At 42.1% G+C, this 17364-nt stretch overlaps 1 protein-coding gene across 1 annotated transcript in view; it reads right to left on the reverse strand.

The window, feature by feature from the left end:
- Positions 1-2162: 2162 nt before the first annotated feature.
- The window catches only part of ephb3a (eph receptor B3a), a 37721-nt gene continuing 22519 nt past the window's right edge, over positions 2163-17364 (reverse strand). Inside the window, exons 6-15 of the mRNA XM_032531672.1 lie at positions 15713-15837; positions 14072-14228; positions 13756-13864; positions 13403-13455; positions 12698-12820; positions 11731-11978; positions 8722-8937; positions 8264-8413; positions 6033-6226; positions 2163-3725 (exon numbers count right to left, since the gene is read on the reverse strand). Coding sequence (XP_032387563.1) covers positions 3614-3725; positions 6033-6226; positions 8264-8413; positions 8722-8937; positions 11731-11978; positions 12698-12820; positions 13403-13455; positions 13756-13864; positions 14072-14228; positions 15713-15837 — 1487 coding nt within the window. The 3' untranslated portion in view covers positions 2163-3613. The remainder of the gene's footprint in view (positions 3726-6032; positions 6227-8263; positions 8414-8721; positions 8938-11730; positions 11979-12697; positions 12821-13402; positions 13456-13755; positions 13865-14071; positions 14229-15712; positions 15838-17364) is intronic.

Consider the following 17364-nt stretch of genomic DNA (forward strand, 5'->3'; position numbering starts at 1 on the left):
GTATATATTTAATGCACCATATCACATTATGTTTTAGCATTACTGCTGCTATCTTGTCTGTGTGCACTGTTTCCTTCATTTGCACCCTCACACTCTGCAGGGTAAGATCTCAGAATATTCAATTAAAATACAGCCCATTTTACATAAAAATGATTGCTGAAAAGACTTTGATTTCCATTTGTGCTTGCGGTGCAGAGATGCAGAAATTCCTCCACACTGAGTGCGGAGAAGAGACGCTACTGAGTCGTTAAAAAGCTTGATATTTTTGTGTCTCTCCTCACAGTTTCGGCTTAGTGCTGCATGTGCTTCACCATAAAGAGGGTAGTTTTCCATTGATGAGCCGGCACAGGCAGCTTCAGCACCAGCAGCAGCAAATCACTACTCTGTTAAAAGGCCCTGATGCGTAGCAAACTCTCCTGCCAAGCCTCCCCGCTCCAAATCTGCCTGCTTGCAGACCCCCTGTAATTGGAGGCATTAAACTTGCTTTGGACAGGATGGTAAATGAGTGCTTTGAGCTTGGAAGAAAACTGACTGGTGTATTCAGAAGGCCTACACAAGTAGATGCAGCTAAATCTGACAAATCACTGCCAATCCAGCAGATATGTTTGTGAGTCATGGGTGTGCAAATGTGTATAGTTATGCATTTGAAAGTGGGTTTGTAGTGTGCCTAAGTGTCTTTTTTTTTTTTCTCTGCCTTGTCTTGGCTGGGTTTTGTGCGTGATTATGTACATATAACGGCCGAGCTGCTGTTAATCTCGCAGTAATCGTGGGGATCACTCTGGTGATGTAGGGATTTGACGTTGAACCACAGATTGTCTGGTCACTGACGAGCAACCAGCGGCCACCAAATAAAAACTGTCCGTCATCCTGCCATCACTTCCTCCGTTTTCCCTCCACCAAGCATGCTTGGTGGAGGGAAAACCTCTGTGAGATCCTGTCGCAGCTGATTTCTCATCACTTAATTGTCTGTAATACGATAATGAGACATTTCCTTCAGGTTCGCTGCCATTTTGCACCATCTTTAAGATGCAGCGGTGAAAAACATTCTATCCAGCTCTACCGAGATGGAGGCCTCTAAGTGTTTTCTCTGGTGAGCAGCGAGCCAGAACGGCCTGTGATCAAATGTTTAATGGTAAACAGGATGCAAAATCTCACTTTTGACATTGTGTCAGATCTTAGACGCAATGTAAAATCCCAAGCAAACACGCTCTCTCTCGTGTTTTAGAGCTTCATTAAAAGCTGGAACCACTTTAAAATGGAAAAAAAAACTGCTTTTCACTGGAAGGCGTCCTTGTCAGCAGGTTTGTGTGCATAATATTATCCTCTAAGGTCAAGCATTTTTCTACACATCTTCTGTCTTGCATTGAAGGAAAAAGCAGCTGTACCACTGTGAAGCATATCAACCTACAGAGCTTTGACACACCTGATAAATACCATGCTACGTGGGTAGCCCAGTGGAATTGCACTCAGTGGCTCAGTGTCTGCATATATTGCACATTTCGATCCGTGTGCTTCACAAGACCTTTGTGCTGACCGAGTGTATGTACAATCCTGTGAGAGCAGCAGAGACGATTAGAGAACATGTAGGGAACACAGCATCACCAGTCCTCCCTACGTGGCTGCTGTCTGAGCAATGAGTCACAAATGGGTAAGTGTGGACCCCCGGAGCCCCCCCCGAGAAAAGAGCTCCCTTCAAGTCAATAAAAACAGAAGGTGACAGCTTCCCTCCTCATCTGTACTGGCTGTAAAGAGACCCGGTTTGTGTCTTGGCTGACAGATAAAAGCGAAACACTGACATTGGGTGTGAAGCCAGATTAACTTTGTCTCCTTGAAGCCTCTCCAGCAGCAACAGAGACTGAAATCCCCAGAATAGTCCTATGGTCTCGCTAATAGGCAAGTTGCATGGACCGGCCTTTGATTAATCTTCCATCTTAATGAGTCCATCCAAAGCTGCTGTGATATTCCGACTGAGGAGGTAAAACAAACTTGCTATTCTCTCTTTTCATCCTTCGGCCAGATAAGAGGAGACCCGGAACTTCAGCCCTGTGAACCCGCCAAGAAATCAAAGAGAATACGAAAGATCCGTTTAATAATTTATTTGCATATGATTATCGTAAAAATACTGAAAGAGAAATGCTTATTTTTGTTCTAGTTTTCTGAAGTATTTTTTTTTTTTTTACAATCTAATACACCTTTAATTGCACAGGAAAAAGTCTGCCCTAACAGACACACATTTTCTTCTTTCATTGTGACATATAGTTTCAGATATGTAATGACCATTTAAACTGCAATTTCTCCATTTGTTTGCTCCTCAACAATAAACAAACAAGCATATAAACGAGGGTCATAAAGAGGCCAGAATGAGCTCAGATGGATGTAAATGCTGAGCTGACTGGTCTAATAGAAATATTGTTATATACAGGCAGTTGTTTTAGATAGGAACTGCACCAACGTCTGTCGTGCTGAAGAAAACACATGTCAGGAGAAATTAACCAATGAGTGATTTGTTCTACATTAGTATTTATAGGTTTGGTCAATATTAAGGTCACAGTGCTATCATCTGGATATTGACCTATTTAAATCTCACTGATCTGCAACACAGCACTCCCACAGGCATTTTTCATTTATAATTATTCTGTCTGAGCAGAACATTTCACTTCTCATTTCATTCATTCATGTCTGTCTGGTTTGTTAATGTGTGAAAAAAACAAGCATTGCAATAAAAAACGTTAAGCCCCAGTGCTTGTAAAAAACACACCAAAAAAAACATCTCTTTGCACTAATAGATAATAACTTAGCATTCAAAACAATGCGCATATGAATCAAACAAGATTAAGAAAACATGGACGTTAAAGTCCATACAGCGAAATGCCACCACAGCAACAGTTAATGTGGAACTTATTTGTAATTTTCTCATGAAGAAGTTTCCACTTTGGCATGCACATGACGTGTCCGGCACAGTGTCAGTTACATCTCTCCTTTGACAGAGAGACGGTGTGAAGACTCGGATGCTTTGTACAGATTCGTAACATGTAAATCTCCCAGTACATGTGGAAGACAGTATTTAAGAGGAAGCGGATGAAAAGGTTTTTTTTCTTGTTTCACAAAAAAAAAAAGAGCAAAATAACAGAACAGGTTGGGTTTGGAAAAAAAGGGTTGATTGGCTTGAAGGTCTACAGATGTCAAGCTGTCTTAAGAGTCAGTTTTAAGCAAACTTTGCTTTATTTTGGCACTGTTGCATCATCTATACACTGAATCCTATTGTCTGTGTGAGCTCTCCGGTCCTCAGTCTGAGGGGGAAGAGAAGGAAAGACTGATTCCTAACCAGCAAGAACACATGCAGACATGCAAACACAACCTGAGAGGGGGCAACAGGAAGTTTGGCTTTATGTCAATAGTCACAAATCCACAAGTGTCAAGTAATGAACACACACACACACACACACACACACTGCAATGGACAGTTCTCATGGACATCTCCAGTCAAAAAGAAATCTCCAAAACGGTCCTCTTTCTCTCTATGTAGCTTCTTCTTTGTATTTTACATCAGGCTCTTCACGTCCGAGTGTCTAGGTAGTTTTTCTTCGTTCTGTATCCTCCTGGCCGCTGCAGCTCACACTCTGATGGGGAGAGTTTGGCTCATTTGTTGCCGAACGATTTCCTGACTGCTGTCCGGACTCTTCCTGTTGTGTCCCGGCAGCGTCCCTCCGAGCCGCAGCAGGTCCCTGCCAACACAAAGCCGTACAGGTCAGCAGCAGGTTCACAGCCACTTTAAACAAAAGGTACATCTCATTATTACTTCGCTAAGTGCTCTCATTGAAGGCAGGTAAAGGTCTAATCCATCTTAGAGTCGGTGTAGCTAAATTCTGCATAGTATATATTCAGCTAAGACCTGATGGTTATAAACAATAAACATACAGCATCCTGAGGATACACTCAAATCTGCTGATCTCAAGCTTCATCTGCTATAAACAAAGTCCAACTGAAATTTCGTGCCAAATCTATTCATCACATTTCCAATTTTAATAAAAGTTCAACATATTCCTTTGGTATCTTGGAAAAAGCGATGCAGCCTCCGTGTGTCCTTTATTGCTCGACCAGTGTCCTTTAAGGCCCTCGTGGTTGAAGATACTCTACAGATAGCGCTGCATCTCATATCCTCTCTCTCCCTCCGTTATCTGCCCAAACATCATTGAGCAGCCAATGGCAGGTGAGCTGAAGCGAGCGTACAGACGCACCCACAAACACCGGAGACACTCTCTAAATCATGCTCTGACAACATGATCCTTTCTCCCTCCTCCTCTTCCTCCCGCCTCTATCTCTCTTGCTGTTGCATACAGATGAGGCCGTAAATTAATCATTGGCATGTCATCTGCACAAAGCGGCACGTAGCATAACATGCACACACGCACACACACGCAACTAACACCCGCATATCCCTTTACTATTTTCCCATCACAGCACTGGGCGTGCCCTCCCCTGATGCATTAAAAAGCTCATTAGCAACCTAATTAAACACATTCCTCTCTTTTAGCTTCTCCTCAATCTCCCTTATTACTCACACTTCATCACCTCCTGCTTTTCCACATCAGCAGCTCTGGCTGCTGTCTGTCCTATCACCTACATTCCAGCATCCAGCCAAGTGTAGGGGGAATTAAACCGAGGTCAGCCATTACATTTCCACACACAATTAGCTTCACAGAGCCAAAATCCTGGCATAGGAATCGCCCTTGGGGCTCAGTGTTAAGAGTGAAACTGTGAGCCAAGGAGCTGGCACAAGACCTGGATACTGTATGTATGAATTCTGCCTTTTGTGTGGGTAACAATAAACTATTGCATAGTCAGAGGCACCGAGTTGAGGATGTGCGCTTGATTCATTATACATCACTCAGAGCTGAGGATCTAGCATCTAAAGCAGCACTAATCATACTGTTGACTGGATGCCAGGATAACGCATTTCAGAACAAACACGTCAGTAAAAATGGCTGGAACATTTGGAGCCACTGCGCTGAAAACAAAGTTGAAAAACAACTTGTCAATGCGAGGACGGCTACCTATGAATAAGTCAACTTCTACACTTTCAAGGGAAGTGTCAGCGAAAAGGAGGCAGACATCTGTCTGGCAGTAAGAGCCTTCAGCTCAAAGAAATATCTTCCCAAATCAACAGAAAGCATAAAGCATAAAAAGAACCACACCCAACAAGCATAGACCTTGGTGTGCCTCTTCTTACGCCAGCCATATTTTCTTTTACTGTAACATCTTATTCCAACAACCCAGAGGCACAGCGCAGGTCATTTCTGCACCAGGAGGAATCTTCGTCCTGCACTTCATAGCCGTCATACACACACAATTTTCACACAAGGTGAAAGAGAGAATTTCATCACCCCTTTTCGTGTTTGCACTATTCAGCTGTTAGTGTGGAAAAACCTAAAGAGCATAACATGCTTTTATAGAAAACCCAGCAGAATAATGCATATATTTATAACAAAGGTCTGCTAAAGAAGCTACCACGTCAGCCAACAGCACTACAAACTACACAGCCGACAATACAGACTTGATGATGAAAGTTTTTGCAAATGTGCTATCAAATATTAGAACATTTCTACTCAAGCTTCTGCTCATACTGTAAACTCTGGTTGCTGTTCTGAGATTCTTCAGAATGGTCCGTAGTTGCCAGATTACGTTGCCGCTGGGCATGCCTTTGGTCCAACCCTCTATACATAGCATATTAACCCAGTGAGACTTTTTTCTGCAGCTATTTAGAAAGTAAATGTAACAAGTTTGTCTGAAAAGTTGCTAAATCTCACAGCAAGCTTGCCAAGGTTGCAACGGTAAAGTGCTTTGCTCTTCCAAAAAACAGAAAGCACATTTCTAAAAGCAAACACTTTCCATCCACATTAAAACTTCTCTCCCTTCACAAAGGCAGGATGAGAACAATGCTATAGCATAAACTATGACATCTTTTTTTTTATTGAAGAAAAGCTTGTTAAAAAGCTACTTCAGTGTCCCTCTCTTCCTGCAGCTGGACTCACCCTGAGTAGGTGCTGGTCACCACCTTGAGGCTGGCGGCGTTGCGGAGCAGCTTGTCCAGAGTGCTGACAATGCGGGAGAACTTGGGCCTCAGGTTTCTCTCCTTCATCCAGCACTCGAGCATCAGCTGGTGCAGCACCATGGGACAATCCATGGGCGGGGGCAGCCGGTAGTCCTGCTCTACTGCCGTCATCACCTGAGGGACAGGAAGTCATTTTAAAAAAAGTCTCCGCGATGCTGTACTGAAGCACAGCGGTGCTAACATACTCATAATGACACTCTGATGCTTACTGTGTTTATCATCTAACATTTGCCAATTAGCACTGTACAGTACACAAAGTACAGCTGAGGCAGATGGAAATGTCATGGTTTTGCAGGTATGTGGTAACAATCCAAAGTATTGGACACATTTAAATGTAAGAAATTACCTTCTTACAATTTATCATCTGGGGTCCTTGAATAGCTGTACCTAATTCCACAGCATCCATCCAATAGGACAATGAATATCAGTATAATATTTCACAGCAATCTATCCAATATTTGTAAAGATGGTTTGAACCAAAGAGACCGACCTTCATTTCCATCCACAGATCCGCTAGTATGGGTAAAAAGGTCAAGATGTTCGAATAATCATTAAATTTCACATTTAAAGTGCAAAATATCGACCCAGAATATCTTACATCTTCACTTTTGGGACCCTCGTATCCCTCGGGTCAAATTGACCCGTGACTTATTTGGGGTTAAAAAACCATTCTGAAATAAAATTTGACTTCATAATCTATTAACAAATATTGTCTTTATTTCAATTTCAAACAATTGAGATAACACACAGTGTATGTTTAGGGAATGCAATCAGTCTCTACTAGAACACAATTAAAAATGGAAGTGTGGTTTGTTTTTTGTCATAAGGTAAGAAATGATGTAAAAAATCCACTATGGAAAAAACATAAGTGATCATATCCAGAATAATTCATGAGTGAGGAACACATGAATATCACAGAAAATAAGGTAAGGCCATTGATTTTCAGGTAGAAAAATGTAACTTGTACCATTTTTCTTTTTGTAAAAATTTGAAACGGGTCAATTTGACCCGAATACCATACAAGGGTTAAGGAAATTCCCTGTGGTGCTTATAAAAAGTGTTAACATTTGGCTCTGGCTCATTTGTATTATGCTCACTCTGTTTGGTCTTTGTTAGAGTGGTGGACGAACAATCCCAAATTACTGTATTATGTCCTACATTAGACAGTTTTTCAGCTCATGCTGTCACACATTCCAACCTTCTTTTTATCATCTTTATAAAACTCTAAAAAAGATTATTCTCAAGTATTCTAAAAGTTGTCACTTCAAAACTGCCATGATTGATAGGAGAGATAATAAGTGGGGGATGAAAACGTTGGCTCATTGATTTGATTTTCGCCTAGCAACGGCATTTCCCTCCATAAGCTCTGTACGGGTTTTAACTCCCCACAACAATAAAACTTGCCATTTGGAAACAATAAAACATTTCTTCTGCAACCCTCTTCTCCTGCTGCTTGTCCTTTGATTTTTATGTCGTGCTTCTAGCTGGCGAGTACCTCTGTTTATATCTCGCATTTGTTGACTGTTGCTTATTGAGCGATGACTGTGGCACAAATGCTATTGGGAACAATAGAGGACCTCCACTTTGATGCTTTCATTACTGCATGTGGGCTTTGTTATGAAAGTTACACATACATTACTGGCATTTTTCATTTCGGCTCCTATTTCTTTGTGCTTTATTGCTATCAACTGTCTTTGAAGCACAATACAGTGTGATATTCTTCAGAGAATAAAGTCGAGTTGTACACAGTACTCTGTTCAGGAAGGAGAATCAAGAGAATTCTTTTTCTTTCCTGCAAACTCACTGCTGTAGTTACAATGTCTGTGTAGTGCAGATAGCCTACAGGTAACAACGCCCGTAAAAACGGTGTTTTCTCACACTGTGTGTGTGTGACGGGGGCTTTGCAGTATAGATTTGTAGAGGCTGGGCCGGCTAGGGCTGTAAATAAGGTGGTTAAAAACACATAGAGCCACACAGCTGCACTAGCATCTGGAATAAGGAGATAAAGACAGCTGAACAGGCCCAGGTCCAACATGTCACGCTGGAAATCAAAGCTGCAACAGCTCAGTGAAACTCTGAGCCAGCCCTAAACTTAGACATAAAACTCCCTGAATGTGTATTTGGTACCATGAGACTTTCAGGCTAACTCACATCCTGGTTGCTCATGTCCCAGTATGGTCTCTCTCCATAGGACACCACCTCCCACATGACGATGCCGTAACTCCACACATCACTGGCAGAGGTGAACTTCCTGAAGGCGATGGCCTCTGGGGCTGTCCACCGGATGGGAATCTTCCCTCCCTGCGCACACACACACACACACACACACACACACACACACACACACACACGCACACACGCACACACACGCACACACACAGGCTGGTATCAAAACTCTGGGAGACACTACCGTCTTCTAACAACACACACATGCTGAAGCGAATGCACATTTCACAAACGGCCTCACAGGCTAACGCAAATATTGGCACACATGAACAGTTACACATGCGTCCGTATGCACATGTGAAACAAGTGAAGAGGATCCAATTCACAAGCTCAATTAAACATGCATGGAGTGTGCAATCAGAATGAGGACACATAATACTGACCAGCGAGCTTGTGTAAGTGGGGTCAGCGGAAGTGTCGTCCAGAAAGCGCGACAGGCCAAAGTCAGAGACCTTGCAGACCAAGTTGCTGTTGACCAGGATATTCCGGGCGGCGAGGTCTCGGTGAACATAGTTCATGTCTGACAGGTACTTCATCCCTGCAGCGATGCCACGCAGCATCCCGACCAGCTGTGTCATCGTGAAGCGCCCGTCATTTAGCTGCAAAAACACAGCCGGAGATAGAGCGAAGGTGAGGGAGGGAGGGGGAGAGCAAAAGAGGCAGTTAATGAACAAGGAGGAAAGTGAAGGAATGAAAAATGAGAACGAGAAACAAGGGTGTGTTGAAAGGGGGAGAAACAGACGATAGGGAAGTATGGGAGATAAGGAGGAGGAGAAAGCACCAGAGAGAGCAAATCAGTCACTGAGGCCATATAAACATGACATCTGTCATAATGCTTCACGGCTGCTCATGACAGTCAGTGACAGCTGACCTTTTCACGCATGCTGTCCAATTAGCTGATTAATTAGACTCTTTACTGTCGTACTAAACCCATTAAGGCTCTATATTGACTCCACACATAAACAAATGGGAGCTGCAAAGCTGAAATCAAAACCAAACATCTGCAGGTATTTTTTTTATTTGGCAGCTGACTGATTAACTAGTTGCTGGTAGAGGCAGTGCACGTTTTTAACACAAAGCTTTGTTTGCTTTTTTTTCCGCTTGCAATTGCAAATTGTCCCATTGACTGAATTAGAATGCATGTTGCTAAAAGCTTATTTTCCTCATTTGACATTCCCTGATTTGCAAAAATTTGATGTTGACATTTGGGAGGCATGAAACAAATCTGAGATTAGGGGTTTCAGGGTTTAATTTACAATTCTCCACATGTCTGAAGCGTGACACAGAGGGATAAACTCCTCATCACAATACATAAGCACTCCACCCTGTGAAGGCTCATGAAACCCGATGTGTGCAAATTGAAACTGATCAATCAAATGTCAACACACACTTATGTGATGCAAAAAATGAGAGGTTCTGCAAACCTGGATGAAGCTGAAACTACGCGGAGGTTTCTTTTTACGACCTGAATATTTAATTTAATATAAGAAGAAGAAAAAAATATAATCAATCCCTGCTTTGACTCCACCATGAAAAAAGCACAGAACACAAGACGTGACATGACAAAACCATAAACATTCTGCTTTGTAGTCGGCACACTCCAATGAAGTCTGACAGCAAAACAAGCCAGAATGGATAGATGTGTAAACAGCCGTGATTCATAGCAGGCGTTCAAAGCCACGGTGGTGTGTATGTGTGTGTGTTATTTCTGTATATCTGTAATGCTCTGTCATGTGCATATGTCGTGTGTGTTTAAGTGTGTTCATGTCTCCAGCGAGCTGCAGTACAAAGTCTCATGTGTGTGATCCATATGGACAGTTTGTGCGTGTGTGTGTGTGTGTGTGTGTGTGTGTGAGCGAGAGAGTTAACTCTATAGTCTCCTTGTTGGAGCAGAACTCAGAGTTCCTCTGAGTCACAGGCAGTGTGACACTGGCGAGAGCGGGGGCGAGGACAGCACAGGCCGTGGAGTTTCTTGTGTTATTTGCGGGACATCTGACTGAGAGGAGTGGGTGAGAAGGAGGGAAGAGGCTTTTTCGAGAAGAAAAAAAAAGCCAAACATTTGCTTCAGAGGATTTACTGTTTTTCTAGATTGAATAATGATTGCAGCTTTCAAGATTTCAAATTGCTTGCTTCACCTGGGCAACTATACAAAAGATCAAATTTACACATTTGGAAGTTGGTAGCTACAAAAGCTAGTCCGGAAACCAGACAAAACTGCAAGCTCATGTTTTATTTGCTTGGGCAAATATGTCTGGTACCCGACCGTCTAATATGGGGCGGGCTTTGTGCTTTACACAAAATATGTGATGACATCATTTTTGGCTTGCGTACCTTTGTCCCAAGGACATTATGGCAACCTAAACCTAGCTTAACGTGGAGCGCCGTTGAGTCATTTTTTAAAAGAACCAAGATGGCTGCAGCTGATGTGGAACTTTCAACTGAAGTATTTACAAATTGTGATGGCAACACTGATTGGTATTTTATTTAGACAAAGTTCTTTTTTATGTAGGCAAAAGTTTTGACAACTTTTAATTATAAAACTCTTGTATAGGCACTAGTATTAAAACATTTCAAACAATACCCAGCCCTGGTATGGTTTGTTTTGTTTTTGTTTGTTGGCATTTTGCCTTTTTGTGTCCATACAGACAGGAAACAGGTTTGATATATACATGGTTATATGGAATTAAGCCCACTTATTAAGCCCAAATATTAAAACAAGCTACTCAATGTCAAGACTCATCAATATCATTGATTCATCATCTATGCAAAATAAGCTGCTGTACATCACTTAAAGATAAACTGCTTTTAAGACCAGCAGCTTGGCATCGATTCACCAGAAGCATTAAGTAGCCTCATCCAGCCTAAGTAGACTTCTTCACAGTGCAGCCATGCGGTAAAACACATTTTATTGAATGTAAATGACATGTAATAGGCCCCACGCAGCTGGAAATGTAATGTGTGACACCTCATTTCTCATCCTGGCTTTGTTCAGCATTTTGTGTAGGTGGCGGAGGTCTGAACCGAAAACTCTGATCAGTAATGCATTCTGTAGTCGTACAAAGACTCTCTAATGCACTGAAGCAAACCTATCCAAAGGTCTGCTGTGTGACAGTTTTCCACCAGGAGTTTGAGCGTTGGAAACCCTGTCAGCATCAGTCAGTCACTTCAAGCAGAGACACTATGCCTGTCTCCAGGCGTTATATTGCACATTTAATCTCTACCACTCTGCAAGTGAGAGCCTCAGGGTGTTTCACAGAGAGTAAAAACCTTCTGATAACCCAGAGGTGTCGTGAATGACTCCCTGTGTGTGTGTTTCTCTCAGCTTTGATACAAACAAAAAGTAATCTTCTCTGTCAGAGGTGTTGCGGCATGAAACCTGCCGCCAAGCTTACCCTGAGGAAGGAGTCGAGGGCCCCGTTCTCCATGAATTCTGTGATGATAAGGACGGGGCAACTCCGCGTTAGGACGCCCTCCAGCCGGATCACGTTGGGGTGGTCGAATTGGCCCATGATCGAGGCCTCGGCAAGGAAGTCCCGCCTCTGGCACTCAGTGTAGCCGGCTTTTAGTGTCTTAATTGCCACAACCATCTCCCTGCGACCGTGTTGCTTGAGACGTCCACGGCACACCTCGCCAAATTCACCTGGATTGAGAGAAGAAGGTGGGGGTAAGGAGAGGAAGGCGGTGAGGGTGATGGGGGAGATGGGTTGAGTGAGCAGAGGAATGAAGAGGAGGAGTGTAGGGAAAGAGGAAGTTGGGGAAAGTGCAGGGAGAGGGAACCTTAACTGGTCAGACTTAGGAGTGAAGGAGCTGATTTGAAAGAGTTGAGGGTCGACTTCAACTGTGGGAGAGGATTAAAAAAGAGAAGAGGAAAGGACAGGAGGTCAAGGATCAAAGATGTTGGGGAGAGACGGCGTGACCCGTATAGATCGAGTGTGCAACCTGGGATCAGTGGAGGGAGACAGAGGACGGGCAAGGAACTTGGGGGTTTTGCATTGGGTGCCTGAGAACAAGTGTTTACAAGGAGAAGAGAAAGAGAAAGAGAAAGAAGACAGAAGGGAGGAAGGTTGAACGAGCAGGAACAGACTGTCATTTAAGGTGAAGTTAGGACACAACATGCTGCTGGAGAGAAGAAGAAAAAAAGACAAGAGAGGGAAGAGCTACAGAGAAGATTTTTTACTTTAATCCTTCCCACCAGCAGCTCTCATGCACACTCTGTGAATCCTAAACCTTTTCTCCCAAGGAGGACTTACAGAACAGACCTTGGGGCTTGATGCCACACTCCAGCTCAAATAAATGATTAATAAACCTGAATCATTTTCTGTCCTCTCTGTCTTGGACAAAAACGATGGTGTTGTTTACCTGCACCAATGACTTCTTCTATTTTCACGCAGGAGATGTCTATCTCTTTGGCGAACTCGTGGATAGCGTCATTGGGATCCTCGTAGGTGAAAGGGTCGATGTACACTTTGACGCCTGGAGAAACTGAAAGAAAAAGTAACAGAATTGCCATCTCATCATATCTGCCTGGATAATCCATCTGACATAAATGTCACAATGTTAATAATAAATGTAATTAAATCGATATCCAACACAAAATGGCAAATGGTGTTTGGTGCTGTTTACCCCCAACATCTCCATGTTTAGGGTTAAGGTTAGGGTTATCTGCCTGGAAGGCGACGTTAGAGGCAAAAAACAACAATGAGCACGGCAAATGGAAAAAACAAATATATATTAAGTAAAATAATCAAATTGATATTCAATGTCATTATTATCATTAAATAAATAGTTTGAGTGTCCTGTGTCAAATGTGAAAATACACCATCAAAAATAACACAACATGTCATATATATATGATATATTATAAAGTTAACATATAAAAAGGAGTATTGTTGTGACAAACATCAGGCTGACAACATGGTCAGGACTTCCTCTGAGCAAATAGGGAAATTAGTTCCCTGACTCAATCAGTTGATTGGATAATTGATTGATTCAGTTGGTTAACTGTACTGGCATGACCAAAGGATCACAGAGGAAACAGTTCTCAAGATGAACACATGAACTCACTGTATTGCTGCAGTTTCTCAGTGTACTCCAGCTCTGAGCCGCCGCGCTGCTTCCTGTAAACAAGCAGCACATAAACAGAGTCACATTCACATTATCAGTCTTGACCCTTTCCAGGTTCAGCAAATTAAACTAACATCTAACTTGACGATCAGATAAAAACCAAAGACTGCCAAGGAAAAAACTCAAAGGGCAAGTCTGTTTTTTCTATCTTGCAAACTCCTTTTTGAAGCTAAAGAGTAAGTACACACCTTTTGAAAGCATGTTAAAATTTAATGAGCCTCTTTGTTCAGAGTCTAACTAACAAAATGAAACATGTAGTTCAGGCTGTCAGTAATAAAAACTCAAACACTTACTTAAGGCAGACAACAGCGATAACCACCAAGGCAACAATGACCACCAGACCTGCGGAGGCCGAGCCAATGATGAGAGGCAGCTGGTCCTGCACGGACTTCTGAGGGTCCGCTGGAGCAAATACCACACACAGACACATATGAGTAAATAACAGCAGAAACACTTCTTAAGAGATTAAAGGGTGGCCTGTACTGCAAATGTAATGGCTTCCAATTAAGTCGGCCCTAAAAAAAACACTAAGCTTGAACCCTTATTAAGAAAACTGTAGCAGCAGATCATCAACAGCAGACTGTAAAGCAGGAGAGAGGTTGTACTTACTGTGGAGGCTGGTGCTGAAGTCCATGGGGTTGCTGTAGCGTCCGTATCCAGCAACAGTGCGAGCTCTGACCTGCACCACGTAGGGCATAGCGGCCTTTAGCCCCTCCACCTTGGCTGAACTGTGCTGGGATGTAACGGTGTGGGACATGGCCTGGCCCTGAAGTCAAACAAAGGACTATTAAAGCAGCAGAGTCAAGTGTTTCCTGATAGTTTGTAGGTGAATAACCAATCTTTTGGTTCTCAGATAGCATTATGAAGCAATATTGTGTAACTTAAAGAACAAATAACACAATGTTTATCTTACAAATTACAAGTCTTAATTCATGAACAACAAAACAAACCGTACTTCATTTCAATAGACTTGGAGGTTTTGCTGCTACTGCTTTTCTTAGTCTGCTATGACTTATAACTTGTGGTGGCTAATGCTAGCTAATGTTAGCTAACTTTATTTCTCTGTAACTGTAAGAGTAAGACTTTACAACTTGTCTTCTTGCACTACTATTACACTTTTCTTTTTTTGATCATTTAGGCCTACCATTTTCCTGTAATTTTCCCTTGTGGCCACAGTGGTTGCTGTTTAACAAAAATTAGGCTAGACCATCAAGTTTAAAGCTAGACAATAAAACATGCATATCTTACTCATACAAATGAAAAGTTTAATTCATATGCAACAAAACGCACATTTTCTCATTTTATATAATCATATATAATATAGGTGATACAGCTTCTCTCAATCTGGCATTTCCCAGAAGTTCATGGTGGCTAATGTTGCTAATATTAGCTAAATTAGAAGAGCAGCAGTATTTATCTATTTTTGTAAAAGCTAACCAACATTACTGAGTAAGTTTACTAATTGAATGACTCTTCTCCAATTCTGCTACTGTTACACTACATTTTAGCATTTAACCTTCTCCTGTAGGCTACGTTTTATTGTTGTGTTCAGACTGACACTGCATAAACATACAACATATTATCACAGTTGAATGCTTCTTTAAGTTAACAGTGACCAGAGCTTCAATGCAACTTGGGGGTTTTGTAATTTAGAAGATTTATTTGTATAAGTATTGGATATATGAACCTGAATTTAAAAATGCAAGGTTCTCCAGCAAAAAAGTAGAACTGCCTCAACTTTTGCCACAATTCAATGTGAAGGCATCCAGCAAAGTGCTGAACTGGCTAACCATTTACATGTAAATCCATTTTACTGGCCTTCAAAGCCTTCAAACAAATGGACCTATTACTGAAACGACCCTAACTGGAACCAGCACAGGCCCTAAAATAATTTTGAATGCAGTGCTGTTTTCAGTCTGAACACCCTGTAAGGGTCTAAGGATTTTACCATCCAAGGTTATAACATGGTCATATTATATTTGCAGGCTTTACTAGGAAATTTAATCAAACCAATGTTGCAGCATTTACATCACTAGTTGAAGAGTCTGACTAGCTCATAGGCCTATTCTCCAAAAATAGACATTTTTAGACTCGACCAATCCCTCCACACACATCATATTTTAATGTTACATTTTTCAACATTCATAAAAATGCTTCTCACTGCCCAGGGCTGGAAAAGCAGATTGTCAGAGTCAATAAGGTGAGCACTGTGACCTACATTGAGGCAATGGCTAAAAACCTAGAGCTTACCCTCTCATGGTATTTAATCTCATAGTCAAGGATGACCCCATTGGGTTTCTCAGGGGGCAGCCACGACAGACTCAGAGTGTCTGAGGTGGAGCGCATCAGATGGACGGTGGGCACTGCTGAAGGTGCTGCGTGGACATCAGAGAGGACAGAGTTTACATTACACTTTAAGGTCCCGGACAGTTACTTCACTTGTGAGCCACTTTAAGTTGCCAAGATTTTCTCTTTCAAAGTCACAAACTATTGCAGTAAGATAATTATATTTGAAATACTTCAACCTGAACAATTTAAGAAAAACAGTACATGTGTCACCTTCACTGTTTGGCAGTTTATTGATTTGTGAGGCCTGAAAGTGAACAGTTATTGTTCTGGGTCCATAAACTTCCGTAAAGTGGATTAAGCACAGGTTAACTGGGAGAGTAATTACAGTCTGTGAAAGGTGCTGAGCAGTTTGGTTGATGATGATGCTGCAAATATTAAGTGGAGATGTTAAAAAGTGACATTGTCAGTGATGTAATGTGAGAGGCCTGGTTGAGTGCTGAGTGCTGACAGTGGAGATATAAACTATACTGTGGCTCAGTGGTAGAGCAGTCGCCTGCCAATCGGAAGGTTAGTGTTTCAATCCCCTGCAGTTCCGTGTCCTTGAGCAAGACGCTGAACCCCAAGTTGCCCCCGATGCTGCGCCTTTGGAGTGTGAATGTTTATCTGATGAGCAGGTGCCACCTTGTATGGCAGCCTCGACGACAGTTTATGAATATGTGTGAATGGTTCCTGTACTATGTAAAAGCGCTTTGAGTAGTAGTTAAGACTAGAAAAGCGCTATATAGGAACAGACCATTTACATTTAACATTTTATCTGCATTTACTGTACTCACTGATCCAAAAACGCTGCCTGGCAACTGAAAATGGCTAAAGGTTGAAGATGTCTTGTAGAGTAAACAAGTGATGAGCCTGTAAATTAAGCTAAAATTGCATCTGTACACAGTATGCAACTTGTGTTAGGGGAATGCGGATAAATCAGCAAGCTATTGTATTATGTTTGCATAACTAACATTAGCTTACTAACAGCTAACTTGTCCTCTCTGGTGGACAACGGCTGCTAAAATATCATTTGACATGCTTAAATCTTGTGTTTTTTCAAGACTGCAATGCGCTCTGTCTCTATGGTGGGATCGAGGTCGACCATAGTAGGATGTGATTGGCCAGTGTTTATATGAGAGACAAACCAGTGGGCTAATCATGTGATTACTCTCCTTTCTGTGAGCCGGTCAGCCAAAGACCATGGATGTGAATATGCCCTGCTACGCCCTGCTATGCCCTGCTACACCCTGCAACGCCCTGTGGTGCCCTGCTACGTCATGAACTACTACAACTATTATTTCTAGTCATAGTTCCATTATCTTTATTGTGACTATAGTTGCCTATAGACCCCCAACTGGCAGCGTCAGACACCACCTACCAAAAGCCTGGGTCTGTCCGAGGTTTCTGCCTAAAAGGGAGTTTTTCCTCACCACTGTCACACTAAAGGCTTTTTCTTGTGGGAATTACTGGATTTGTTGGGTCTTTGTAAATTATTAGACCTACTCTATCTGTAAAGTTTCTTGAGATAACTCTTGTTATGATTCTATAAATAAAACTGAATTGAATTGAATTGA

This window comes from Etheostoma spectabile, chromosome 12 (genome assembly GCF_008692095.1).
Source record: "Etheostoma spectabile isolate EspeVRDwgs_2016 chromosome 12, UIUC_Espe_1.0, whole genome shotgun sequence".
NCBI classification, from domain to species: Eukaryota; Metazoa; Chordata; class Actinopteri; order Perciformes; family Percidae; genus Etheostoma; species Etheostoma spectabile.